Source organism: Rattus norvegicus, chromosome 1 (genome assembly GCF_036323735.1).
Source record: "Rattus norvegicus strain BN/NHsdMcwi chromosome 1, GRCr8, whole genome shotgun sequence".
NCBI lineage: Eukaryota > Metazoa > Chordata > Mammalia > Rodentia > Muridae > Rattus > Rattus norvegicus.
In genome coordinates this window covers 92,434,237-92,462,093 of record NC_086019.1, presented here as the reverse complement: position 1 = coordinate 92,462,093, position 27,857 = coordinate 92,434,237, and the positions used below count along the sequence as shown (strand labels likewise).

The window sequence follows — 27,857 nt, the reverse complement described above, 5'->3', positions numbered from 1 at the left end:
CTTTACCATCCCTTCTAGTCCACCACACACCAGAGGGAGTGGAAAGGAGAGGTTAATAAGGCAAAAGAAGATGTGGACCTATTTAGAAATAGTTCTCTGGGGCGATTCCATCCTGTGTTGTCAGGATAGCAGCAGTTCAATTCACGTGAATCGGGGGCTGGGGATTTAGCTCAGTGGTAGAGCGCTTACCTAGGAAGCGCAAGGCCCTGGGTTCGGTCCCCAGCTCCGGAAAAAAAAACAATTCATGTGAATCAGCAGTGGAAGTTCGAGCCACTTACAAACACCATTCACAAATCAACAATGACAGGCAGCCCTATCCAGAAGAAATTGGGAGGCTCTGCCAGTCGGCCCGAGTCACCAGAAGCAGCAAAATCTGCCAGAACACCACCAGAAGTTCTTTGGTGTGTTTCTCTCTGTGAAGTCATGACAAAAATTGATCACTGAAGAAGGCAAGGTGAACCAATGCTTCAGGATCATCAGTGATGACCAGCATCACCAAAGGCCCAATGAAGACCAGCAAAGAGTTGCAAGGTGAACCAATGCCACACTGTTGGGTTATGTTTATACTGTTTCTAATCACCATGTGTTCTCTCAAGCATCTGCAAAACATCACATGCTCTCTTTCCAGGCAACTTCCAGAAAAACACCATGTGTCTCTTCTCAGCCAAACATCCTCCCATGTGTCTACCTCAGCAAAAACATCCTCTCATAAGACAGCTTATGACACAGAAGAACATCACATGACACAATTGAGTATCCAAAGAAACCAGAAATTTCCACATCATTCACACATAGCTTATTTTCTGGTTCAAAGACATTGTCCAAATCTCTAGTCACCATATTGCTTGACTGGTTTTAAAGGTTCCCCATAAATGGTTCTCATTCTTACACCTGGAAGACAGCTTGGCCAGAAGCCTCAGTTCTGCCCGGTGAAGTCCTCTCCCTTGTAGACCAGTGATGTGTCTGATTTTTCCAGAACAAGTAAACCTTCACAAAGTAAGAAGAAAGCTGACTCTACCAACTTTTTTTTTAAAAAAAGATAATTCATTTATTGTATACACACCAGAAGAGGGCATCAGATTCCATTACAGATGGTCCTGAGCCACCATGTGGTTGCTGGGATTTGAACTCAGGACCTCTGGAAGAGCAGCCAGTGCTCTTAACCACTGAGTCACCTCTCCAGCCCAACTTTTTTTTTCTTTTTTCTTTCTTTCTTTCTTTCTTTTTTTTTTTCCAGAACTGGGGACCGAACCCAGGGCCTTGCGCTTGCTAGGCAAGCACTCTACCACTGAGCTAAATCCCCAACCCCTCTACCAACTTTTAAGGTAAAATGTTTAAAAACGCTGGCTGGATGGGGTGTATTTTACTTTCACTAAATAAACAAATAAGTTTCTATAACTTCCCAGGGCAAACTGGTCAAATCTGGTAGTTTAATCAGGGGATCTCCCTGCAGCTGCCCACAGGTTAGTATCTCAGGTACAGAATGTCCCAACTCACAGTGCCACATGTGGCTCATGTCCACCTTGCAGGTGATTCTTTCTCTCTCCAAGGTGGTGGGTAGGGTCTAGGAAATTTGCCAGTCCAGACTTTTAGGAAGTTTCATTTTTGGAATCTTTTTAGAAATTTTCATTCATGTCTCTCTCTTTTCCCCACTCCTAACCTTGTGTGTGAGCAAGTGCGCTAGCTACATATACATGAGTGTGCTTGGAACCCAGGACAAATGCCCTGGAGGAAGAAATGGAGGTAGTTGTTTATAAGCACAAGTGGTGGTTTGAATAGGTTTGGCCCCCATAGACTCATGTGCTTAAATGCTTGGCCCTTAGGGAGTGGCACTATTAGGAGGTGTGGCCTTGTTGGAGTTGGTGCGGTCTTGTTGTAAAAATTATGTCACTGTGGAAGTAGGCTTTGAAGTCATATATATGCTCAAGCTTCACCCAGTGTGGAACTCGGTCTCTTCCTGGCTGTCTTTGGATCAAGATATAGAACTCTTAGCTCCTCCAGCACCAAGTCAGCTTGCACACTGCCCACCATGATGATAATGGACTGCACCGCGGAAACTGTTAGCCCCAATTAACTGTTTGCCTTTGTAAAAGTTGCCTTGGTCATTGGTGTCTCTTCACAGCAATAAAATAGCAACTAAGACATAAGTTGTTGCCAGTGGCTGGGATATGGCTGTGATAAGCCTGAATATGCTTTTGTTTGATGGAATGTGGTTTCAGGACTTTGGATTAGGAAAGCAATGGAATGACTTAAGTAGGGCTTAAATCAATTTAAGTGGGCTGTACTAGTAGAAACATAGAAGAAAGTGGTACTGAGGGGGTAATTTGAACCGTGGAGCATGGTTCAGGCGTGGTTCAAGATGTTCCAGAGGAGAATTTTATTATGTTGCCTAGTGATCGTTCTTGTGATAATTTGGTGAAGAATGTGGCTGCTTTTGCCCTTGACCAAACGGTCTGCCTGAGGCTAACACGAAGAGATTTAAATTATTTGCATTGGTAAAGGAAATCTCTAAACAGCCTTGTCCTGTGGTTCACGCTTATAAAGAGTGTTTTGATCAAGTGTAACAAACCTGAGAAAGGAAAATTACAAAATGTATGGTTCATGAATAATAGGGGCACCGGGAAGTAGAATGCAGTTAAATCCCTTGTTCAGGCAGATAAATTAAAAATATCAAATGGAATAAGGCAGCGGTAACCTCGAGACAAGATCCCACTGGGATAAGCTCCATCAGAGGACATTCTAAATTTATAATGTGTTCATAGTTGTACAGGCGATAGTTATATCATAGGCATTATTGTGGTTATGTTTTACTTGGACATGAGGAGATATGATTGTGTGTCAGGTTGACAAGGGCTGGACTGTGATGGCTATTCCCAGTTGTCAACTTGACTGTATCTAGAATGAACTGCAATACAGAAACGGCGAGCACACCTGTGGTCTGTATCTCAAGGCAGAAAAAACACATGCCATTGATCTGGATCTTTAGGCTGGAAGACTCATTCTTTGAACTGTATCAACACATGCCTTTAATCCAGATCTTGAGGTATAATGGGCATGCTTATAAATATCTACAATGAAACAAATTTAAGGAAAGCTTAGGGGGGTGGAGAGATGGCTCAATGGTTGAGCGCACTGACTGCTTTTCCAGAAGTCCTAAGTTCAAATCCCAGCAACCACATGGTGGCTCACAGCCATCTGTAATGAGATCTGATGCCCTCTTATGGTGTGTCTGTAGACAGCTATGGTGTACTTATATATAATAAATAAATAAATCTTTAAAGACAGAGAAAAGCTTAGGTTCAGGGGTGATAGTACACGTCTTTAATCCCAGCACTTAGGAGACAGAGGCATGCAAATCTCTGGGTTCAAGGCCAGCCTGGTCTACAGAGCACATTCCAGAACAGCCAAGCTGAGGCAGTGAAGGAAGCCATTGAAAACAGAAAGCCGGTAAACATGTAATTGAACAAGGGGGTTATGTTCCAGCCCCAGCAAGCAGCAGAACTTGGCAGCTTTGGCCACGTGATTCTGTCTTTATAATCAGATGGAATTCCCTTCGTAAGGAAAGCCTCTGATGCCATGAATCAGGGGGTTCCTACATGGAGATCCAGAAAGGCTGCTGTGTGAAGCAGCCAAGGTTGCACCTTGTGCTGGTGGCTGGACCTGGTAATGTGTAAGACTCACCCAGGTGGTACTGGCTTTGATGACATAATCAGCTGTGCTCTGAAATTATTTACATAATTTCCAGTATATTTAATAGGATTGGTTTTATTACTAGGATTGTCTAGTCTTTTCACAATTTCTATCACGTTTGGAAAAAGTTCTTTAAAAATATGAGAAACAACAAAAATGGGTTTGAAAGTTCAATAGTGTCATGTTTCTATAAATGTGTTTATCCTACAAAAAAAGAGGCCTATGTCCCCCCCCCCCCTTAGGATACTTACATGTGCTAGTCATTCATCCTCTAAATGAGGTAAATGACTGCCTATTGGACACAGTTGTGGTGATACATACAGATGTAGTCGTCACTCAAATTTCCCTAAATAACAGGGACATTGAACCCTGGAAGGGTCCAGAACATCTGGCTCTCTGAAATACCCACGTTTAAAAACCAACCAATTCTTTAGTTCAGTCCCTACTGGACCACAACGAGGTGGAATCCTCAGTGGGACTCAGGCAAAGCATTCATCCCGATCTGATCTTAACTTCCTACTCTGAATTTTAAAATTTCAGCTCCCCTGTCCACTCCACAGGACAGAGAATCATTTATGCACAGAACCCGGACCTGCATTTTGATCACAGGAGGGAGCCTCCCCTTTAAGCACCGGGAACACCCCCTTTAAGCACCCGGAGCTTCTTGCCCCCCACCGTGGGAACTCCCACAAGCCCCTGGGCCCAGTTCCCGGATGGGCTGGGCTAAGTTGCATGCTGGGATCTCTCTGAAACGCCGGGTTTCTTGAAGGCTTCGCTAGCTCCAGAAACATCCAAGGGTCTTTGGCAACCCAGTGCCACCAATACGGAAGGTCTTATCTTTCTGGTTGAAAGAAGAAATTGTTGGTTGGCTTCGGTCTCCACAGAGTAAGGCAGGAGTCAGCGGGCTAGGAATGGTGTGTGGCTGGGGATGGTGAGACGTGTGAGCTTGTGCGTCTCTTGGCGTGTACACACCTGGAGCTCTCTGCATCATCTGTGTCATTTTCTCTGCTTGTCATTTTCTCTCGCGGTCCCAGGGATGGAGCGGAGGACTAAGCATCACTAAGGAGAAGTCAGGTGACTAGTCTGAAGGGAAGCTTTCCCTGAGGTTCAGACTCGAGCTTGGGGGGGAAGCACATGAGGCCGGAACTGCCTCCCAGGGTCGCCTAGGGGGGCAGCTGCTTGTTGAATTCGGTAAGCTTCTCAGAGCCCTGGCCACGTGAGTGTTGTGGGAAGTGAAGGAAGAAGTGCTCAGCGAGGATGCTCTCGGATACAGTCTGGGATCTCATGCTCCTCCCCTAGGCGGGCATTATCCCTAAGGAGAGCTGGAGAAGAATGAAAGCATTATTGCTACACATCTAAGGCCCAAGGGTGAGTTTGGTGTTTCAGTTTTGGTCGTGAGGTTTTCGGTTTAGAATATGGAATTGTCGGTAAATGAAGGAGGAACATGCAAATTGGTACCTTCCCTTTCCACTTAATATTCATTATCGTTTCAATGAACCTTGTCGTCTTCTCTAGAACCACACCCTTTTCCTAAGATGTTATTGATAGGGACTTCCAGAAATCAACGTTAGGTCTTTCAAACTCTTGATTTTTCTAAGCGGACTTCTGTTTGGATGGCGTCACACAACAGATGGCGTTTGGTCTTTACAGGCCTGCCTTTCAAAACAGGGCCAGAATGTAGGCGATGGAGGATGTGTTCACTCGTGAGGATTTCGGGAATGGCAAAGTGGTAGCACTAAATTTTGCATCTTTGAGAGCTTGTAATTTTCAGAGTGCGTGCGTGTGTGGCCAGATCCAGGTGAGCAATGCTGTGGTTGGATGTGGACGTGTGGGTCTGTGGTATCTGGTTGGAGTCTTGGTTCTGTCCCCTCTGTCTCTAGTTCTGTCATGAACCTTAGAATGCCTGTGGTGAAGCCTGTGGGTGCAGTGACACCGTACACTAAGGGCCTGGTTAGCTTTAGTTGTTGCTCTGTGAGGCCATTTTGGGTTCCTTCTCAGTGTTCTGCAGGACAAGGGAGCGTGGGAAATAAAGCGATTACTGGTTGGATATTTAAGAAAGAGACCCAAAAAGAAAAGCTAGGCTTTGTGATGTACATTTTAATCTCAGCACTTGGGAGGTAGAAGCAGGAGGATTACTATGAGTTCAGGGTCAACTTGGTCCACATAACAAGGTCCAGGCTAGCTGGGCCGCACACTGAGATACTGTTTGAAAAACAAAAGAAAGTGAATGTGCTAATGTAGAGCTTTTTAAAGAATTTTTCAGATGAAAAATTTCATATTATATATAGCATAGTATTTTGAAGTTTTCTATACCTTGGGATGTCCCACTTTTGCAGAGAATGCGCTTACTGTCTACTCAGAACCGTCAATCATAGCCACCGTTTTACGTGATATGGCATGTGGGCTTTTGTTGTATAGCTAAAATTTTGTAATGTTCAATCAGCATCTTCCAAACTCCCTTAAGGATCCATGTCTCCCACTGTCAGCCACGGTGCTGCACATCCAGCCTCAGCCACTCACACTGTAGGAACCAGCATCTCACTTGGTTCTAGGAGATAACAGTGTCGGATTTTACATAAACAAGATTGTAGGTGTTTGGGTTTTGTCTTTAGATTAACTGTTTCAATTTTAAATTTGTGTGTATGAGGTTATGTGTACATGAGCACAGGTCAGAGCCCAGAGGTGAGGATCTACTGGTGCAAAGTTTTCATTCACAGAAAGAAAAAAAAAATTTTTAAAGTAAAGAATGTAGAGAAAGAACACATCGTGGAGGGAATATAAATTAATACAGTCATTGTAGAAAACAATATGGCGGATTCTCAGTTACAGCTAGAACTGGTGATGCAGCAATCCCACTACAGAGTCAGTACCTCCCAGAGACATTTGCACCCCTGCTTTCAATCCAGCATTGTCTGCGTAGCTGTGGTACGCAACCCCACCAAGAGATGAGCAGGCCAGCACGTGTGGATTGAGGTTCACGGGTGCAGTGGGACGATGACAACCATTTGCTCCTCGTCTGGTGATTTCAGTGTCTCACTGAGAGGCTAATTTCTCATGTCCTGTTAGTAGGCCACATTGATGTTCCATTTGGGGAAATAGCTTCTCGTGGGCTTGCCTGTCTTTAAGTGGGAACTCTCCTTCTCACTGAATTGTCTGCATTTAAAGTCGCTGTGCAGTACTTTAGGTGTGGATGTCTTTGCATGTGCAGTTTGGAATTATTCTCTCTGCTATCCCTCTTCGATTCCTCTGCAATGTGTGCTTGTTTGAATGTAATTAGCCCCCATCAGCCCACAGGGAGTGGCACTGTCGTTATTAGCTGTGGCCTTGTTGGAATAGGTGTCACCTTTCTGGAGGAAGTGTGTCACCGAGCAGGTGTATTTTGAGGTCTCCTATGGTCAAGTTATGCCTTCTCCAGCACCAGGCCTGCCTGCACGCTGCCGTGCTTTCTGCATGGTGATACTGGACTAAACCTCTGAAACTGTAAGCCAGCTCCATTAAATGTTTTCCTTTATAAAAGTTGCTGTAGTCATGGTACCTCTTCACAGCGGTAGAAACCCTAACTAACACAGTGTGAAAAGTTTTCAGTTTGATATAAACCCCATGTGTCCATTTGGTTTTGTTACTTATGTTTTTAGAGTAATACCAAAAATATCCAGTGTCATGGAGACTTTATATTTTTCTAGTAGTTTCAGTTTGTAAATTTGAATCTGTTTTGAGTGGCCTTATGCCTGTTGGGCCTCTGAAGGTTCAATGTCATTGTACTGAATGTTAAAATTGAGTTTGACCAGCGCCACTGACTGCAGCACCACAGAGGCCAGACTGGCTTGAGACTTGGAGCAAACCTCCTGCCTCTACCTCCTCAGGGCTGGAATATAGACCTATGCTGTCACTTCCAGCAGAACCTCCTGTACTTTAACCTCTGGCCTTCAGTAACCAACTTTATGAAGCATAAGCAGTTATAAATGTCATGAGCTTATACTCACCTGTCACAGAAATGAAAAGATGGGGGCTGTGGTGATGGCTCAGTGGGTGCAGGACATGCTTGGCATGGAGCTGTGCAGTGCCAGATGCAGCAGTGCACGTCTGCAGTCCCAGCCCTCCTATGACAAGACGGGAGGGGATGAGAGAATCCCTGGCAGGCTGGCTACCTGATGTACAGAGAAAGGATAACAGAAGAAGGAAAGTTTGTTTATGAATCTTATGGGGAGACAAAAAAGTATGATTTCATAAGGTTATCAGATGTTGTCTTAGTTAGGGTTTTAGTGCTGTGAACAGATAACCATGACCAAGGCAATTCTTATAAAAACATCTAACTTGGGCTGGCTTACAGGTACAGAGATTCAGTCCAATATCAAGTTGGGGGCACTACAGAGTCCAGGCAGGCATGGTGTAGGCTGAGTTCTACATCTTCATCTGAAGGCTGCTAGCAGAATTCTGACTTCCAGGCAGCTAGGATAAGGGTCTTTTTCTTTTTCTTTTTTCTTTTTCCAGAGCTGGGGACCGAACCCAGTGGACTCTACCACTGAGCTAAATCCCCAACCCCCAGGATAAGGGTCTTACAGCCCTTGCCCACAGTGATATACCTACTCCAACAGGGCCACACCTTCTACTAGTGCCACTCCCTGGGCCAAGCATATACAAACCATCACAGATGTGTACTCGAGAGTTGGGCATAGAGGTCCATGGCTGTAATCTCAGCATGGGAGATGGAGGAAGGAGCTTTAGGAGTTCAGGGCTAGCCTGAGATATAGAAGAGGCTGTCTCACAAACAAATACACAATCACAAAGTGTATTGAACCAAGGCTTAGACCTGTTGGCTACAGTACTAGGTCTCCATTTGATGATGGCTGCTCTGTAGGGCAAAGTCTTGGGGAGATCTGAGGGTTGTGTTGATATTATTTCTCTGCTAGTGAAATGAGCCAATTCAAGTCAGATTTTATCTATATGTATTTGTATTTCTTTATCAATATCTGTATATTTTATGTATATATATGTATGTATATATGTACACACACACACACACACACACACACACACAACTTTATTGGGAAGCTGCTCTCCAGTGAGATCACTAGCACCAAGGACCAGAGAAGTCACCTTGCTAAGGGAGAGGGGAGGGGGAAGAGAGGAAGGGAGAAAGAGTGGGGCAGAGAGAGGGAGAGAAGGAAAGCGAGCAGGAGAGACCAAAATGTCTGGATTATATCGGGAAGACCCTGTGGGGGAAGGGCAGCCCAACCCCTGGCCTGGGAAGTTCAGGGTTGGGGGCAGGGTGTGCCAGGTAGGGTCTGAGGAATGCTGGGAGAACCTGGAGGCCTCATCTGTTTTCATATGTAAAATACGCACCTCAGTCCCTTATCCCTAGGTCTGAAAAGAAACAGTGTGCTGCTCAGAGCTTGTGAGTAGAGGGTCACTGCTGCTGAGTGTAGTACAGAGCACAAGACAGTTCTCACACAGCCCAAGACAGAACAATTGTGCTAGCCATACTGAGGTTGAGAAATTCAGTTCTAGGATCAAAAAGTCCTAAGACACCAGAATTAAAATTATTTTGTGCAAAATCTCCCATAATATGGAAAGAGAGAAACGGATCATACTCACCTCCTGTGACAGCATGTTTTACAGCTAATTATCTTCATTAAGACTCATGGCTTACTTGATACATTACACACTGTAATCGTGGGTCAGAGTAGACACTGAGGTATAGTAGTAAAGCAGTTAAACTGATTTGGTTCCTGGCAGGTTGCATGCGAGGCACCAGCCCAAGAGCTCTCTGGATTCCAGAATGAAAGACACAGGCATGCATGCGCACACACACGCACGCACGCACACACACACACACACACACATACACACACACACACAGAGGCACACACACATGCTCCCCTCTGGCCAACTAATTTTGATATGCCCTGACTAGATCAATAATTGGGCATTTCTAAACCTCCCGCAGCTAGCACAAGTTTCCCTCCAGTATCCCAGTATTCTCAATGTATGTTTTATCTTTGTTGCCCTGTGACCTTCTGGGCAGCCCCTCCCCCCAATATGGCCGCTTTCCCTTACCTACATTGCTGGATGACTTTTCTCTGCAGTTCTTAAATCTGATCCTTCTCCCTCCAAGTCATGGCAACTCTCTGTCTCCTTTTCCCCTCTCAGGTCCTTTGCCTGAGCAATCTAGAAGTCCCACCCCATCTCCCTGCTCAGCTCTGGGCCATACAGCCTGGTCTTTATTATCAGTCGAAGCCAGCCGGGTGCAGCTGGGTACAGGTCTGGAAGCACTGTGAGTGGTGGGAAGGGAGAAAGTGAGTGGGGATGCTTGAGGAATAAATGTAGTTGTTGAGATCACAGTGACAGAAGTCAGCCTGGGAACATCAAGTCACAATCCAATGACAGGCTTTCTTTTTGTTCCCAGGGGAAGAAGCCTGAAGAAGAATGGCCAGCTCCAATTCTCAACACACGGTCTGTGTAAGTTGGTGTTTTTCTCCTTGACACACGGGGACTTTCAGCTCTAGGTGACTCCTTCCCATCTTTCCCTCTTGAAGCTTCCCAAGGATCTGGAGTCCCCCAGCCCAGTCTGCCCCTTTACAGTGAGGGTTGGCAGGTCTGAGCACTTCCTGTCTGTGCCTCTTCCCAGCTGGCACTGGGGTTGTCTTTGAGTGCATTCCTCCAGGTGTGCTCTCTGCTTGGTCTGTGCTCAGGGAGGACTGTCCCTGCAGTGGAGGCGTCAGCCCCACAGGGAAACAGGGGCTTTGAGGGCCTCAGAGCTTTGAGGTGATGGCCTCATTTGACTGCCCTGGGAAACCTGATTGACATCTGTGGTGTTGTCAGGATGATGACCCAGTGCATGAGAGTGAGTGTCCCCTGTGTATGTGTGAGGAGGTGACTTGCTTTAGGAGAGAGTTCAGTGATCAGAGGGAAAGGTCATCCAGGCTGTGACAGGAGGTGATTGCAGTCTCCAGAGTCAGGGAAGGCCTGAGACACATTGTCACCTGGAAAGTAATTTGATTTTTTAATGGTACAGAAGGTTAAACCTAATATGCACTTATATGGACTCATATATTTGGTTGTGAGCCTAGCCTTTAACGGCTGAGCCATCTCTCCAGGCCATGTGGACTCTTATGTAGTAAGTTCATGGACTCTTACATAGTGTATAAAGTCATTCTTAAGACAACGAATCTCAATGACATCAGGTGATAGTATAATAAACTTAAGGACCCACCACATCCTTACGTAATTCACCCTGACCCCAGGTGACAGTTCTCTTCTGTGGGTGTAACCTGAAGGATGTGGCTGGAGTGGGAGGCACATTATTGGATATGTGGGGAGGGCACAGTCGTGGTTTATGGGGACCTCGTGCAGTCAGGGGCCTTGAGCATTTCCTTATGGCTCCCTTCCCTCGCCTGAATTCCTCTCTTCTGTCTTTCCATCCTGAAAGCTTCCCCATTTCACTCTTCTGTGTTTGCTCTTTCAGGGTTCAGTGACATTTAGGGATGTGGCTGTTGACTTCTCTCAGGAGGAGTGGGCCTACCTGGATGCTACTCAAAAGGTCCTCTACAGGGACACGATGTTGGAGACCTACAGCCACCTCGTCACAGTGGGTAAGGCCTGTGCCCCATGAATGGATGATGTGTCACATACACTGAGTGCTTTCCTCACTCTGAATTAAAAGACAGCCCCATGTTCCCAGTGGTAGCTGAAGCTGGGATGGTGGCTGATTCCTCTCATTGCGTCACTGAGAAGACTGGGGCAGGAAGATTCCTGTGAGTGCAACATCACCCTCAGACACAAACTGAGTTTCAGGGTAGCTTAGTCTATAGGGTGAGGACAAACACATAAATAAATAAAGAGATAAAGCCATCAATAGAATCTTGGCCTAGAGAGATAGCTGGGTGGTTAAGAGAACCAGCTGTTCTTGCAGAGGATACAGGTTCAACTCCCAGTACTACAGAGGGGCTCACAACCACTTGTAACTCCAGTTCCAGGGGATCTAATGTCTTCTTCTGGCCTTCATGGTCATACCCACATGTGGTGCTCAGACATACAAACATATATACATACATACATACATACATACATACATACATACATACATACATAGTGCTCATACACACACACACACACACACACACACACACACACACACACACACACACTAAAATCTAGTTAATAGGGGTTGGGGATTTAGCTCAGTGGTAGAGTGCTTGCCTAGCAAGCGCAAGGCCCTGGGTTTGGTCCCCAGCTCCGAAAAAAAAAAATCTAGTTAATAGAATTCAGAAGAGATAGCTTCTCTTCTTACCAAAGGAAGAATGTGACGTTTGTTGGGCTGGAACAGGAGTTTCAGGAAGCACAGGCTTGCCCACTTGTTAAGGTCCTCTCAGTGAGCTCCAGGTTCAGTGAGACCCTGTCTTGTCACAAAGTTAAAGTCTAGATCATCAACAAAGATACGGAACATTTGTCTCTGCTCTATCCAGACATGCATTCATGCCTGTGTGCATACCTACACACACACACACACACACACACACATCTAAATGAAAGAGCCGTTGTGATTTATTTACTAATGAATCAATAGAGTTGACTCAAAATAGAAGTGGGCACATCCTGTTTCCTTCAGTGAACACTTCCTTTGCCTGCTTCGTAGATTTGTGTCTTTCACTGAGCAAATGTGTAAGAATGGGGTGTGAATGTGAGGGAAGGCAGCATAATGACAATGATGACAACACTTCCCATAGCTGGGGAGTAACTCAGTAGAGCAGCCCTTCCATAGCCTGTTCAAAGCCCTGGTCCATCCCCAGCGCTACTGAATAAATACATGGAAATGTAAAAACACAATGATTTTGTTTTGATATAGATCAGACACTATTCAAATATTTGAAATAGTATTTAATCTTAATATTGGCCCTACCCAATAGATATCATAAACCTGTCCTAAGTAGTAGTAGTAGTACTTCTTCTTCTTCTTCTTCTTCTTCTTCTTCTTCTTCTTCTTCTTCTTCTTCTTATTATTATTATTATTATTATTATTATTATTATTATTGTTGATAGGTATTATTAATTGCTTTTTTTGAGGCCAGGCCTCACATACTGCAGGCTGGCTTTGAACTTGCTAAGAAACTACACCCAGCCTTGAACTTCTCATCTGCCTGCTTACACTCAAGGGTTGTGACTGTGTGTGCCCCGCCATGCCCGGTTTTAGATGGAAAATCGAGCATAGAATCCTACGGCCCTGCCTAAGTGAGCGGCATCAGTGGTGAGCTGCAGAGACGGGGTCTACACCACACAGTACAGCCTCCGGTTCACGTTCTCACTGCTCCATTACGCTCTCCTCTTAGTGACAAGTGCCTGTCGTTATTTAAAGGAGATTAAACCTTTTTCTGAAGCAGCTGGTTTCTTGGCCAGGTTGCTCTTTTCCTTCTCTGAAGTCTCTCCTCAGCATTCCTTTGGCTTTTAGAATATTCTGATTTGGTTTCTTGAGATCTGGGTTTGTTATGAAGCCCAGTCTTGCCTGGCTTATTCCCCTACCTGCTGGGTTCACAGGCTTGATCCACCTACCATGCCAGGCTGTATATAGACTTTTATAATAATTAAAAATCTGCACAGGCAGAGCTTGGTGGCACACACTTTCAGTCCCAGCATTTGGGAGACAGACGCAGGCAGATCAAGTATGCTCAGGCCAGCCTTGCTTACTTAACAGGTTCTAGGACATCCTGGGATAATTAGATTGAGTCTCAAAAAAAAAAAAAAAAAAAAAAAGTCTACACTATGTGTTTTTTTTTTTTTTAGTAGGAAGTTGCGTTTCCAAGCCATATCTGATCACCTTACTAGAGCAGGAGAAAGAGCCCTGGATGGCTGTGAAGGAAGAAACAGACAGGCTGAGCCCAGGTGAGTAAGAGGGAGGTGAGCCTGCAGCCCTGCCAGGCACAGCTTGTGGTCAGAGAGATGCCATGTGAGATCATCTCAAAGGATAGAGGGGCAGGAGCAGTCATGTAGTGGTTAAGAGTACCTCCTGCTCTTACTCGCTTTCCACCACCCACATGCAGGTTTGCAACCTCCTATACTCTAATTCCAAAGAGCTGATGCTCTTTTTGGCTTCCTTGGACAGCGGACCTGGAAATGGTATGTGTACACACACACACACACACACACACACGCTCATAGAAACATAAAATGGAGATGACTGAATCATTAAATGGTATGTTTATATACATACCTTCATAGAAACATATACAGTGAAGATGACTGAATCATTAAAAACAGACAGAAACCAATGAAATAACAGCAACAAATTAAAAAGCAGAAGGAAAAGAAAGTGTTGTTACCTAAATAATCACTGACAGCTATTGACTTACGTGCGGTATTTATGTTTACAGCCCCATGTTCAGACACTACTTCTCAAACTGTTTGATACTGAGTGTGCCAGGCATCCCTCTGTAGGATACACTCTACAATCTTCCGTCAACCGTAGTTGATGTAATGATCACGTTACTCTGTTATTAATGTAAGACTTGATTCTAAGTGTGCCAGGCATCCCTCTGTAGGATACACTTTACCATCTTCATCAGCTGTAGTTAAGGTAAACAATCTTGTTACACTCACACTAATGAAATGACCATCTCAAGATGATCATCAGAAGTTTTCTTTATGAGTCTTTCCATGTTACATGATTTTTGGGGTTGATTTTAGCTTTTTGAACATTTCATTGTCAAACTTTTTGAATGTATCTATTAGATCTTCATAGTCTTTTTTCCCTTCCTTTTATTGAGAATAGGTTTATTTTCCTCACATAGTATATGCTGATTATGTCTTCCCCTCCCTCTACTTACAGTAGAATTCCCAGTTCCTCCCCATCTCTCCTCCCCTCTGCATCCACTTCCTTTCTGTCTCTCCTTTGAAAACAGACTTCTAAGGGATAATATTTACATAATAAAATAAGCTAAAACAAAAAATAACACATTGGAATTGGACAAAACAGACAAAAAGGAAATAGCCCAGGAAAAGGTGAAAGAAACTGACCCACTCGTTTACCCCCTCATGTATCCCAAGTCCCATATGAACACTGACTTGGAAGCCATAATTCTCGCACAAAGGACCTGGTGCAGATTGGGTATCGCAGGCCATACCTGTGCATGCTGCTTCAGTCCCTGTATATCACATGCGCTTTGATGGTGTTTATTTAGAGGACCTTGTTTTCTTGGTGTCCTCCCTCACTCAGGCTTTTACATTTCTTCCCTTGAATGCTGAGGGAGGAGCTGATGGACACATCCCTTTTAGGGCTGAGTGTCCCAAGGTCTCTACTGTCTACATAATGTCTGCTGTGGACCTCCATGTTTGTTCCCAGCGGCTGTAGGAGGAAGCTTCTCTGATGATGGCTGAACATATAAACGGTTGAACTATAAGTGTACCAGAATGTCTTTAGGAGAGTTTTTTTTTTTTTTAAAGATTTATTTATTTTATGTGTAAGAGTACACTGTAGCTATTTTCAGACACACCAGAAGAGAGCATCAGATCCCATTACAGATGGTTGTGAGCTACCATGTGGTTGCTGGGAATTGAGTTCAGGACCTCTGGGAGAGCAGTCTAACCGCTGAGCCATCTCTCCAGCCCCCTTTAGGAGACTTTTATTGCTACGTTTTTGTATTTGTTTTTGTGTTCTTAGAACAGTTTTAGAGCAGAATATTTGGCTTTACCCTAGGAGCCTGCCTAGGGTCAGGTTCTTGGTGACTCAGCCTGTGTCAGGAATGGGTTGCATCTGATGGAGTGGGCTTAAGTAAGATCATGTATTAATTAGTTACTCCTGCCAGCTTGGCCAGCAGCCTGTGGCAGCAGCCTGGCCTGTGTGAAGGTTTGCTTAGGCCCCTTCAGCCCACAATTAGATGTATGTAACCCAACTCTCGGACTATAAGGGGACAAGAGATGGTCAGGTGGGACTCTTGTCTGCCCTAGTATTTGGCTGTTTTATTTAGATAGCCCTCATATATGTGTATACTTTTAGGAAGTATCTACGTGTTAGATATCCATACTACTCCTCAAATGACCCTTAACTTTATCTATTTCTCCTCATATTTCCTCTCGTGTCACCTTTTCTCTCCCTTCCCAACTGATCCTTCCATTCTAGGCCCCACCCCCTCCATCCATAACTATTGGTTTTATTCGCCTTTTCAAGTAAAGTTCCTTACTCTATATCTAACCTCTGTAGTTATAGCTTGGTTATCATTAATTTAACAGCTAGTATTGTCATATAAGTGAATACATACCATTTTTGTGTTTTCTGGGTCTCTGATACCCCACTCAGAATGATTTTTTTTCTAGTCTCATCCAATACTTACCTGAGCATTTTATAATTTCATTTTCTCAACAGTCGAGTAATACTCCATTTTGTATTTTCATTATCCATACCTCTATTGATAGGCATCTAGGTTGTTTCCAATTTCTGAATATTGTGAATAAAGCAGCAGTGAACATGGTTGAGCAAGTGTCTCTGTGCTGTGATGGAGCCTCCGTTGGGTATGTGTCCAAGAGTGGTAGAGCTGGATCTCGAGGTATAGAAATTCCCATCTTTCTGAGGAATTACCACATGGATTTCCATAGTAACGGTACAGATTACACACACAGCATCAGTGGATGAGAGTCCTACTCCACGTGCTCGTCAGTGTGAGTGGTCATTTGTTCAGTGATCTTAGCCATTCTGATGGGTGTAGGATGAAAATTCAAAGCAGCTTTGATTTGCATTTTCCTCTGGTGGCTAAAGATTTCCTTAAGTATGCCTCAGCCATTTGAATTTCCTCTTTTGAGAGTCTCTGTTTAGGTCTGTACCCCATTTTTTAGTTGGCTGGTTTACTTGATACCTAGTTTCTTAAGTTCTTTATACAATTTGGATATAGCTTTATATGGGATGTATAGTTGGTAAAACCTTTTCCCATTCTGTAGCTTGCCACTGTGTCAGAATGACAATGCTCTTTACTGCGTAGAAGCTCTTCAGTTTTAGAAAGCCCTGTTTATTAATTGTTGATCTCTGTGGCTGTGCTAATGATATTCTATTCAGTCTTTTCCTGTGCTGGTAAGTTCAAGTCTATTTCACATTTTTCTTCTAATAGGTTCAGTGTACCTGGTTTCATGTTGAAACCTTTGATCCATTTGGAGTAGAGTTTTGTATAGGGTGATAATAATTATGGATCTATTTGCATTCTTAAATATGCAGCTGTACTTTTTGACTGGCCCCAGTTTTTCAAGATGCTGTCTTTTTTCCAATGTATATTTTTGGCTTCTTTAATCAACAATCTGGTATCCATAGTATGTAGATTTATGTCTGGGTCTTCAATTAATTTCCCTTGAACAACATGTCTGCTTTTGTGCCATTCCCATGCTTTCGAAAGTATCTTTTTTTTTGCCAGATGTAATTGTCATCTAAGAGGCTTACTGCTAAATAAACTTAAGCTTTTTAACTCTAAACTCTGGGTGGCTGGCTCAACTCCGCTGTTCTGGCTCAACTTCTCCCTAAGCTGACTGAATCTGGCTTCTCTTGGCTTCTCACTGAATTGCTGTGCTTGGCCTCATAGTAATTTTTCAAATATGTTCTAATCTTCTGACTCCTACTCATTCTCTGTCTCATTCTGTCTTCATTTGTATCTAGCTTATTCTCTCTCTGGACCCTGTCTCTGTACAGATGTCTAAGTTAAAACTACCCTCTGAACTCCATAAACAGAACTGCCACTAACTCAACTCTACTGTATTCATTCTCAACTAAGTCTCTCCTTGCACTGCTCTTAAATAGCTTCTGTTTCCTGTGCTGTTCTCCCAAGAGATGGCCATATCCTATCTCTGACTCATTCTGTCAAATCTGTCTCTGAGTCATCACTTTGACTGCCCCTCAATTAGATATCACTTCCAGACATGGCTCTTTCCGTCTACTAACTTTACCATTAGTGTTATTCAGCAGGTTAAAGCTATGTGCCAAGGGCATACCTATATTTCAGCCAGAGGTGCTGAGGTCCAGCCTCAGCTTGGAGAGGGAGTCCTGAAGAAGGGGCGTTTGGGAGTGGTAGAACAACTGGAAGGGTGCCAACTGACAGTTCTGTATCTGCTTGATATAGGCCCCTAGATAGCTCTCTACTCAAGACAGCTCTTTGCTTGAGGCAGCTTTGTTGCTCAAGACAGCTCTTGGGTTTTCTGATCAAAGTCAGAATACCTGCTAGAAGAAATTCTAATAGAGCTATACTAACTCTCTAGGTAGCGCTCTACGTTGCTCAGCTCTTGCAGACCAAAGTCCAGTCTTTTACTTGCATAGCAATTCAATAGTTTACCCCAGGTTCCCTTTTGATTATCCCATGAATCAGCATTTTATGACTTTAGCCCCTTGATTCTTAGAAAAAGACAAGTACATGTTTTTAACATAGCAAATGAACTCAGAGGTGTGCCTGCCTTTGTAAACACAAACAATAAGCTTAGCTGGGTGGGATTCCACTCTGAGATCAGCACTCACTCTCTAATTACTTGAACCATGAGCCTTGTTTTTTTAACTATTCCTTTCTCTTTATGGACTCATTAGTGCAGCTGCCTCTGTTCTTTCAGATCTGTGAAGTCCCTCATACAATTCATATTGCATTCTTATATTTTGCATAGTTGAGAAATCCTGTTTATATATTCTTGAACTCATGTTGTCAAAGGTCTTTTCCACAACCTTAAGGGCTGTCTTGAAGGGCTGGAGAGATGGCTCAGCAGTTAAGAGCACCCGACTGCTCTTCCAGAGGTCATGAGTTCAATTCCCAGCAACCACATGGTGGCTCACAACCTACTGTAAAGAGATCTGATGCCCTCTTCTGGTGTATCTGAAGACAGCTACAGTGTACTTATATATAATAAATAAAATAAATCTTTAAAAAAAAAAAAAAGGGCTGTCTTGAAGGTCACAGCATTTACCATTTTGCTGAGGAACATAGACACATTCTTACTTTTCCAAATTGTGCTGTTTCCAATTATCATGACATCATTAACCTTGGCCGGGAGAACAGTTTCCGAATGAGGAACATGAAGTGAAGTATATACATTTTAATATAAACAAACCTTAAGCTTACTGTAACCACAGGCCCACGCCCTGCTGGCTCTGCTCCAGGGGCAGCCATGCTAGACTTGACACAAAGTTAAGTTAGTGGGATGTCTGTATTCCTGCCAGAGGGATTAAAGATGTGTCATTGCAGCTGGATCACACAGACCTAGAAAGTTTTGTGATGTGATCCTTTGCCAGGGCAGCCATGTTGCTGGATGACAATTTCTCTACACAAACTGTTTTTATACTCTGTAGTACAGCTTGAGATTGGAGTTGGTGTAACCTATAGTTCTTTTCCTTTTAAATGTTGCTTTTAACGTCTCCTTTTCTTACAAACAGTAACCAGTTCTCTTAACTCCCTCCCCTCCGTCCTCCCAATTTCCAACCCAGCTCCTTCAAAGGTTTCTCCCAGCCATTCCTCCCTCAGTTCTGAACCGTGTGCTTCGACAGTCTCTTCTCACAGTTTCCCCAGTACTAGCAGTTCTAAACTGTAACAGCTGTGCCAGCCTCTCTGCTCAGCTCCCTTCTCCTGACTCAGCCGTCACCAGCTGTCTTCTCTCCTTATTCTTTAGTCCAGGTCACTTTCAACTGTGTCCTAAGGATATCTGTCTGGCTCAGCTCAGGTCCTCCTGGCTCAGCAGTCTCCTATTTACTCTGCTCAGTCTCTTTTCTGCACCAACTCATCTCTCTGACCCCATTTCTTCTGCCACCTGCATCTTACTTATCCCATCACAGCCTCTGCTTTATACTCGTCTGTCAAAAGAGGTCCAAGAGGCAAATGATACTGAAGCTCATAGAGTCTAACAGTTCCCTTGAAGACTAGTTGATTAGCAACTATGGATCCTTTAAAGGGCCAGGCCCACACGATACATCACACTACAGGATGGTGATATACCTCCCACAGTTCTTTTATTACTGAACAATTTTTAAACTATCCTGGGTTGTTTTTTTTTTTATTTTGTATTCCATATAAAATGAAAGTTGGCCTTTCAAGATCTGTGAAGTATTAATTGTGTTGTTATTTTGATAATGATTTCATTGAATGTGTAGAGTTCTTGTGGTATGAGGGTTATATTTACTATATGAATCCTACCCATCCAAGTGCATGGGAGAGCTTTCCATCTTCTGATATCTTCTTCACTTTCTCTCTTCAGTATCTTACTGTTTTTATCGTACAAGCCCCATGATATTGTATATTAATTAAGGCTGTTGTGAAAGGTGTTGTTTCCCTGATTTCTTTCTCTATCTCAGGCCATTTGTCTTTTGTACTTAGGATTACCAATGTTGTGAGTTAATTTTGCATCGAGCTTCTTTGCTGAATGTGTTTATCAGCTGTAATGGTTCCCCATTGGAGTCTTCAGAGTCACTTATGTATGCTGTCACATCATCTGCACACCAACATACTTTGACCTTTGATAATGAGTTGTTTAGTTTTTATGAGTTTGTAAGCTTTTTGTTTAATCCATAATGGCTAGATAGAATATAAGGTGTTAATTTAAATTTTCTGTGTCTTTTGAGACTTCCTTTTTGTGGAAGTATGTGGTTAATTTTGAGAGAAAGATGGACGGGGTCTGAGAGGATATATTCTTTTGTGTTTGGGTGATACGTTCTGTAAATATCTGTTGGGTCATTTGGTTTATTATGTCAGTTAGTGCCAGCATTTCTCTGTTGAGTTTGTCCGGTTGACCTGTCTATTGGTGAGAGTGGGGTATTATAGTCTCCCGTTATTATTAATGCTATTATTATTATTATTAGCATATGTGATTTAAGCAGAAATAATGTTTCTTTTACAAACTTGAATGATTTCTGTTCAGTGCATATATGTTGGCATTTTGTTTGTGTTGTTTTTTGTTTTGTTTTTGATGATCATGTATTATCCTTCTTTTTCACTTCTAGTTAGTTTTGGTTTGAACTCTATTTTGTCACATATTAAAATGGCTACACCAGCTTGCTCAAGCAATTCTATTTGTTTGGAAATGGAATATTTTTTTCCTCATTTCTTTACCCTGAGGTGTGATGTCTATTCTTGGTGTTAATATGTTTTTCTTGGATAGAGCAGAAGTTTTCTGAATCCATTCTGTTGGTCTGTGTTCTTTTACTGGGGGATAGAGCCCTCTGATGTTGAGAGATATCAATGAGCAGTGTTTCTTGATTTTTCTTACTTTGTTGTACGGGTGTGTGTGTTTCTCGTTTTTTCATTTGCTAATCTGGGATTATTTATCACTTGTGTTTTCTGTTAACCTCTTTGGACTGGAGTTTTCCTGCTAGAGCAATGGTTCAAACTTGTGACCCCTTTTCACAGGGGGTTGCCTAGGACAATCAGAAATATCAGATATTTACATTATGATTCATAACAGCAACAAAATTGTTATGAAATAACAAAAAATTTTTATGGTGGTAGTTACCACAACATGAGAAACTGTATTAAAGGGTCACAACATTAAGAAGGTTGAGAACCACTGTTCTAGAACCTTTTATAGGGTAGATTTGTTCATAGATACTGCTTACATTTGATTTCTATCATGAAATGTCTCTTACCCATCTATAGTGTTAGAAATTTTTCCTGGGTATACTAGTCTGGGCTGGTGTCTGTGGTCTCTTAGAGTCGTACATCTGTGTAGTCTATTCTGGTTGCTAAACTCTTGATTAGGAAGCCATGTGTTAGTCTAGTAACTCTGCCTTTTTATGCTTCTTGGTCTTTCCCCCTTACACCTTTTAATATTCTTTCTTTGTCTTATATGTTTAGTGTTTTGATTATTATGTGCTGAGAGAACTTTCTTTTCTGGTCCAGTGTAATTGGTGTTTTGATTGCTTCCTGTACCTTGATAAGCATCTCATTCTTTAAATTGTGGTAATTTTCTTTTTATCATTTTGTTGGAAATATTTCTTTGCCTTTGACCTAGGTCCCTCCTCCTTTCTCTGTTCTTATTCTTAGATATGGTCTTTTCTTGGTGTCCCTGATTTCCTAGATGATTCATAAGGAACATTTTTAGCTTTACCATTTTCTTTGACAAAGATACCCATTTTTACTATTCTGTCTTCAATTTCTGCTATTCTGTCTTCCATTTCTTGAATTCTGTTTGTGAGATTTTCCTCTGAGTGTTCTTTTTTAGTCCCTAACCTTTTAACTTCTAGATGTCCCTCAGTTTGGGTTTTCTTTATTGATTCTATTTGTACTTTCAGGTCTTGACCTGTTTAATTAATTGATTTCCACTTATGAATTGTGTTTTCATAGATTTATTTAAAAGGATTTCTTCATTTTCTCTTTAATGGCCTCTATCATATTCATAAAGGCTATTGTAATGCTTGTTATTGTACTTTAGCCATGTTGCAATACTCAAGTCCTGCTGTAGTAGGGGTTCTAGGCTCTAGTGTACATGTACTGCCCTGACTGTGTTGTGTTTTTGTATAACATGGCATATAGACATTTGGATTTGGGAAAATTGTAATTCTAGGTGCTGATATCAGGTCTTGTCTTTGTTGGGTGTTCTTTGCTTTCTGTTGCTTTCTTTTGTTCTTAGGAAAGTGTGTTGCCTGGTAGGAAGTTCTTCTGGGGTCCTGATAGGTGTTGCCATTAGGGGTTCTAGGTTAAATGTGTTTCTAGGTATTGAGAGCTGACATTTAGGAGTGTTGTAGGATCCCATAGGAGGGAGGAAAGCGGATGTTCCACTAGATCTTTGGAATGGGGTCTAAGGGTGAGGAGAGGCTATAGCAGGTAGTCCGCTATAGAGCTAGGGATGAGACTGGGAATTGGAGTTGGAGGAATCGAGGAGAAGTAAAGATCTGCTGTTAGCCTACCTGTTTCCCTGACCAGAGTGACCTTCAGATTTCCAGGGAATACCTGTTGGAATTGTGCATTGGGATCAAGCAGTGAGTGGGTAAAAGTTAGTTTGGAAATGCAGATTTGCATGATGGGGACAGGAAGGCTGCAGCAGGTGGTCTGGTACAGATTGAGGGATGAGATTAGGTGATTGAATTTGGAGGAGAAGAGGGATAGGTAAGGATCTGAAAAACTATATCAGTGCAAGGAATGTGGGAATGTCTACAGTTTCCCTAGCCAGAGAGCCTTACTCTTTTAAAAAATTCCAATGAGTTTTTTATTCCTGCTTTCTTTCTGTTTTCTTTTTAGCTTTTTCTTATTTTTCTTAGACAGAGTTTCAGTATATTGTTCAAGCTGGTGTGGAAATCATGACCCTGGTAACCCTGGTTCCTTGTTGCTGGTATTATTACCATTTGTATTACCAGCACCACAGATTTTTACCTCCACCCTTTTTTGAGGTTTTCAGGTCCCTGACAGTTTTCTTAATGTATAACAGATATTTTGTATTTGTGCAATGTTATTTAACTGGTTCAAAAACTTCACCAAAAAGTGTGTATTATGCAAAAAAAAAAAACCCCATAAGACTATTTGAGTATAATTAGTTATAGTCTTGTTAAGCAGACGTGCCTTCCCATTTCTAAGTGATCTACCTATAAAGAGTACTTTCTTAAATAAAGTTTATTGTTGCTGCTCTCCGAACTCCAGTTTAGCTTCTCAGAAAATGCTTTAGAGTCAGACCATTCATTTAATGGATTGTAAATGTGTTAGCAGAAAAATAAAATATTCTTGTTTTCTACTTTTTTTTTCCAGATTTGGAGTCAGAATATGAAACTCAAGAACTATTTCCAGACAACCACATATATACTATAAATTTATTCAAACAGACCATAAGGCATATAAGTGAAACTTTTGAACTTAAGGGCTCCAGTTTTAGTAATGGCCACAGCTATAGTACATTCAGAGGACTACAGGATTGTCAAGAAGGAGATGTTGATCAAAAGAATACTAACAAGGAAAAAGTACCCACTTACACCTGCCACACTCTAACTCACAGTCTAGAAAAACTATATGAATGTAAGGAGTATGGGAAGTATTTTGGTTGTAGTTCAACTCTTACTCAGTATCAGAGTATTCATTCTGTAGAAAAACCCTATGAATGTAAGGATTGTGGGAAGGCCTTCAAAATACAACAGCATCTTACAAGACATCTGAACGCTCACAGTGGTGAGAGACCTTTTGAATGTAGTGAATGTGGTAAGTCTTTCAAGCATGACTCCAGCCTTGTTCAACATAAGTTTATTCATGCTGGTGTGAAACCATTTGAATGTAATGAGTGTGGGAAAGCCTTTAATCGTCGTTCAAACTTCATGCGTCATCAGAAAGTTCATTCTGATAAGAAACCCTTTCAGTATAAAGAGTATGGAAATGTCTTGAATGTTCTAGCAGAGCTCATCACTCAGCCCCGGAACATTCATACTGGAAAGAAATCATTTGAATGTAAACAGTGTGGAAAGATATTCAATAGTGGCTCCTACCTTATGCAGCACCAGAATATTCACACCAGTGAGAAAGCCTTTGGGTGTAATGTATGTGGGAAAGCTTTTAGGCTTCAAGCATATCTTTCTGAGCATCAGAAAACTCACACTGATGAGAAGCCTTTCCAGTGTAAGTTGTGTGGGTCAGTCTTTAGACGTAAGTACCATCTTACTGAACATCAGAGAATCCATACTGATGTGAAACTATATCAGTGTGAGGAATGCGGAAAATTCTTTCGTCGACGCTCAAATTTTATTGAGCATCAGAGTATTCACAGTAATGTGAAACCTTATAAGTGTAAGCTGTGTGGATTAGACTTCAGACTTCAGTCCCTACTTAATCAACATCAGAGAATTCATACTGATGAAAAACCATACCAGTGCAAGGAATGTGGGAAATTCTTCCGTCGAAGGTCAAATTATACCGAGCATCAGAGTATTCACACTAATGTGAAACCTTACAAGTGTAATCTGTGTGGGACAGCCTTCAGACTTCAGTCCCTACTTACTCAACATCAGAGAATTCATACTGGTGAAAAACCATATGAATGCAAGGAATGTGGGAAATTCTTTCGTAGAAGTTCAAATTTTATTGAGCATCGAAGTATTCACAGTAATGTGAAACCTTATAAGTGTAAGCTGTGTGGGTCAGACTTCAGACTTCAGTCCCTGCTTAATCAACATCAGAGAATCCATACTGGTGAAAAACCATATCAGTGCAAGGAATGTGGGAAATTCTTTCGTCGAAGGTCAAATTATACCGAGCATCAGAGTATTCACAGTAATGTGAAACCTTTCACGTGTAAGCTGTGTGGGTTAGCTTTCAGACTTCAGTCCCTACTTACTCAACATCAGAGAATTCATACTGGTGAAAAACCATATCAGTGCAAGGAATGTGGGAAATTCTTTCGTAGAAGTTCAAATTTTACTGAGCATCAGAGTGTTCACACTGGAGAGAAACCCTTTGACTGTAAGAAATGTGGAAAAGCCTTTAGGCTTAATATACATCTTATTCGCCACCAGAGATTTCATAATGGTGAAAATGCAAAGAGTGTAGAGAGGCCTTTTGTCTTATGAGCCATAAAACAAATTTATTCAGGTTAAAAACAATTTGAATGCAAGGAATGTTGGAAGTCCTTTAAGTGTGTCTCCACTCTTATTTGACATAGGGTTATTCATGCTGCTGTGAAACCATATGAATGTAATGAGTGTGGGAAAGGCTTTGATTGTTCAAAGCTCATGCAACATCAGAAAATTGATTCTGATGAGAAACCAATTCAGTGTAAGGAATGTGGAAAGGCCTTCACTGTTCTGGCTCAGTTTACTAAGTACCAGAGCATTCGTGCTGGAAAGAAGTCCTTTGAATGTGAGTGAGCAGTGCTGGTCAGCTTTCAGACTTAGCACCAACTTATTCAACATCAGAAAATCCATACTGATGTGAAACCCTATCAGTGCAAGGAATGTGCAAAAGGCTTTGTTCATGGTCCAAGACTTAGAATTTATAAGAGAACCCACAATTGTGATTCATACTGGTGAGAAACCTAACCAATGTGAAGAATGTATAAAGGTCTTTAGTCAAAAATCAAGCTAGTTGGGCTCTACATTTCATATTAGTAGAAGCCTTATGAATATAAAGAATGTGAAAAGGCCATTAACAATAATTCTAAGCTACCTGTATATTAGAAACCCTATGAATGTAAGAAGCATGGGAAAACATTTAGAATTAGTTCATACTTCAATGCATATTGGAAAATTCATACCATTGTAAAATCCTGTCACTGTAAAAAATGTGGAAATATCTTCAATTGGGGATCAGGCCTTCCTCAACATAAAAGAATCCATGGAATATAAGGAATGGAGGAACATATAGAAATAGCAAAGCTCTTAAAACTCCAGAGAGGACAGATAGATCTGAAACCTTATAAATGCAAAGACTGTGGGAAAGCCTTTGTTGTAAATGGTAAGCTTACACAGTATCAGAAAATCTATGATCATCAGGAGTCCTGAGCATGTAAGGAATGTGGACACGCCTTTGGAAATTTTACTGAGGATCAGAACACTCATATTGTTAAGACTATGACTGAAAAGATGTGGGAGGAATTTTAATAGGCCTTTTGGTTTGGAAAACATCAGATTCATATATTCCTAATGTGAAAAACCCTTTGAAAATGTGAATGTTGGAAGTCTGTTGTTCAGAGGAAGTACTCTGTTGAGAATGTCAAATACAGGGGAGCCATCATGATTTTGATTTACTTGCCTCTTGCTAGTTGTATAGTCTTAATTTATCAATCATTAGTCACCAAGGACAGTCATCTTAGGGAGAACAGTTATTGGAACTAGGTTTATTTGAGATGTCTTCATTGTTCCCATTAACATCCCATGGCTCCTGTGATATTAGTTTGGATATTTACTTTGTTTTTGTATAATTTGTTAAAGGATAGCACAGCACCAGCCAAGGTTGTAGCAACAGGGTTAAAATATATAATAAAGAACTTGAGAGTATTTGGTCAATACTCATGTTCTATAAAGTGGCTTCTATTGTGTTCTTTCTTTTTTTTAACATTTATTTATATATTTTATACATGTGAGTACACTGTCGCTGTCTTCAGACACACCAGAAAAAGGCATCAAATCCCATTACAGATAGTTGTGAGCCACCATGTGGTTGCTGGAAATTGAACTCAGGACCTCTTGAAGAATGGTCAATACTCTTCCACTGATCGATCTCTCCAGCTCTGTGCTCTCGTTTTCATCGACATTATTGTAACTGACAGGAATGGTAATTGTACTTTAGCAAGTGGTTTAGCAAAGCCACATGCATTCATTCACTATTACATTTTAAATAACTTCATTCTGGATACATCTAATGGATAAAGGAATATGAAAGGATTTGAATTGTGAGTCCATTAATTGTTTGTGTGGGGATTTTTAAAATATAGTTGTTGGTGAATGAGTATTTTCTAAAGGGGTTAAACCATTTTTAAAAATTAAAACTGATTATTTATGCCATTTGCTCACACACGATAAGCTACGTTTGTGACAAGACAAGGAAGTTCACAGGATCTTCTATCTCTTATTCTTGCTTAAGTCATTTCAGGTTTGACTAGAATTTCCTTGATGGAGAATCTCGTGGAATATTACACAAAAGTCTATATTCAACAAAACTGCAAAATCTGGATGAAATGGACAAATTTTCTAGCCAGATACAGGAACCAAAGTTAAATCAGGATCAGATAACCATCTAAACAGTCCCATAATTCCTAAAGAAATAGAAGCAGTTAATAAAATTTCCCCAAACCAAAAGAAAAAAAAGAAAAAAAAAGTGCAGGACCAGATGGGTTTAGTGGAGAATTCTATCAGAATTTCATAGAAGACCTAATACCAATACTGTCCGAACTATTCCACAAAATAGAAATAGAAGAAGCACTACCCAATTCCTCCTATGAAGCCACAATTACACTTACACCCCAACCACAGAAAGACCCAACAAAGAAAAAACCTCAGACTGATTTTCCTTATGAATATCGACACAAAAATACTCAATAAAGTCTCGCAAACCAAATTCAAGAACACATGAAAATGATCATCCATCATGACCAAATAGGCTTCATTCTAGGGATGCAGGGATGGGTCAATATATGGAAATCCATCAATGTAATCCACTATCTGAACAAACTCAAAAGAAGAAAACCACATGATATCTCATTAGATGCTGAGAAAGCATTTGACAAAATTCAATACCACTTCATCTTAAAAGTCTTGGAAAGATCAGGAA

General features: G+C 41.7%; 1 protein-coding gene, 1 long non-coding RNA gene and 1 other non-coding gene across 7 annotated transcripts; 1 reads left to right on the top strand and 2 right to left on the bottom strand.

The window, feature by feature from the left end:
- The first annotated feature begins 4,390 nt into the window (after positions 1-4,390).
- On the top strand, positions 4,391-26,610 carry Zfp59 (zinc finger protein 59). Of its 5 annotated transcripts, none has more exons than XM_063277719.1 (5): positions 4,391-4,575; positions 10,097-10,149; positions 11,156-11,282; positions 13,471-13,566; positions 23,358-26,610. In XM_063277719.1, the coding sequence occupies exons 2-5, from the start codon at positions 10,117-10,119 to the stop codon at positions 25,157-25,159; spliced, it is 2,058 nt and encodes a 685-aa protein (XP_063133789.1). In that variant the 5' UTR covers positions 4,391-4,575; positions 10,097-10,116; the 3' UTR covers positions 25,160-26,610. The 5 variants fall into 5 exon arrangements, with proteins under 5 accessions (XP_063133789.1, XP_063133792.1, XP_008757436.1 ...); XM_063277722.1 differs by having other exon boundaries at positions 4,391-4,764; XM_008759214.4 differs by having other exon boundaries at positions 4,392-4,575; positions 13,468-13,566.
- Positions 4,421-7,838, bottom strand: LOC134483083 (uncharacterized). The gene is made up of 2 exons (XR_010059945.1): positions 7,674-7,838; positions 4,421-5,012 (listed from the first exon to the last, which is right to left on the bottom strand). It is a non-coding gene; the product is annotated as an uncharacterized LOC134483083 (long non-coding RNA).
- LOC120100218 (U7 small nuclear RNA) lies at positions 17,842-17,905 on the bottom strand. Its single transcript, XR_005499998.1, has one exon. It is a non-coding gene; the product is annotated as a U7 small nuclear RNA (small nuclear RNA).
- Positions 26,611-27,857: the final 1,247 nt, after the last annotated feature.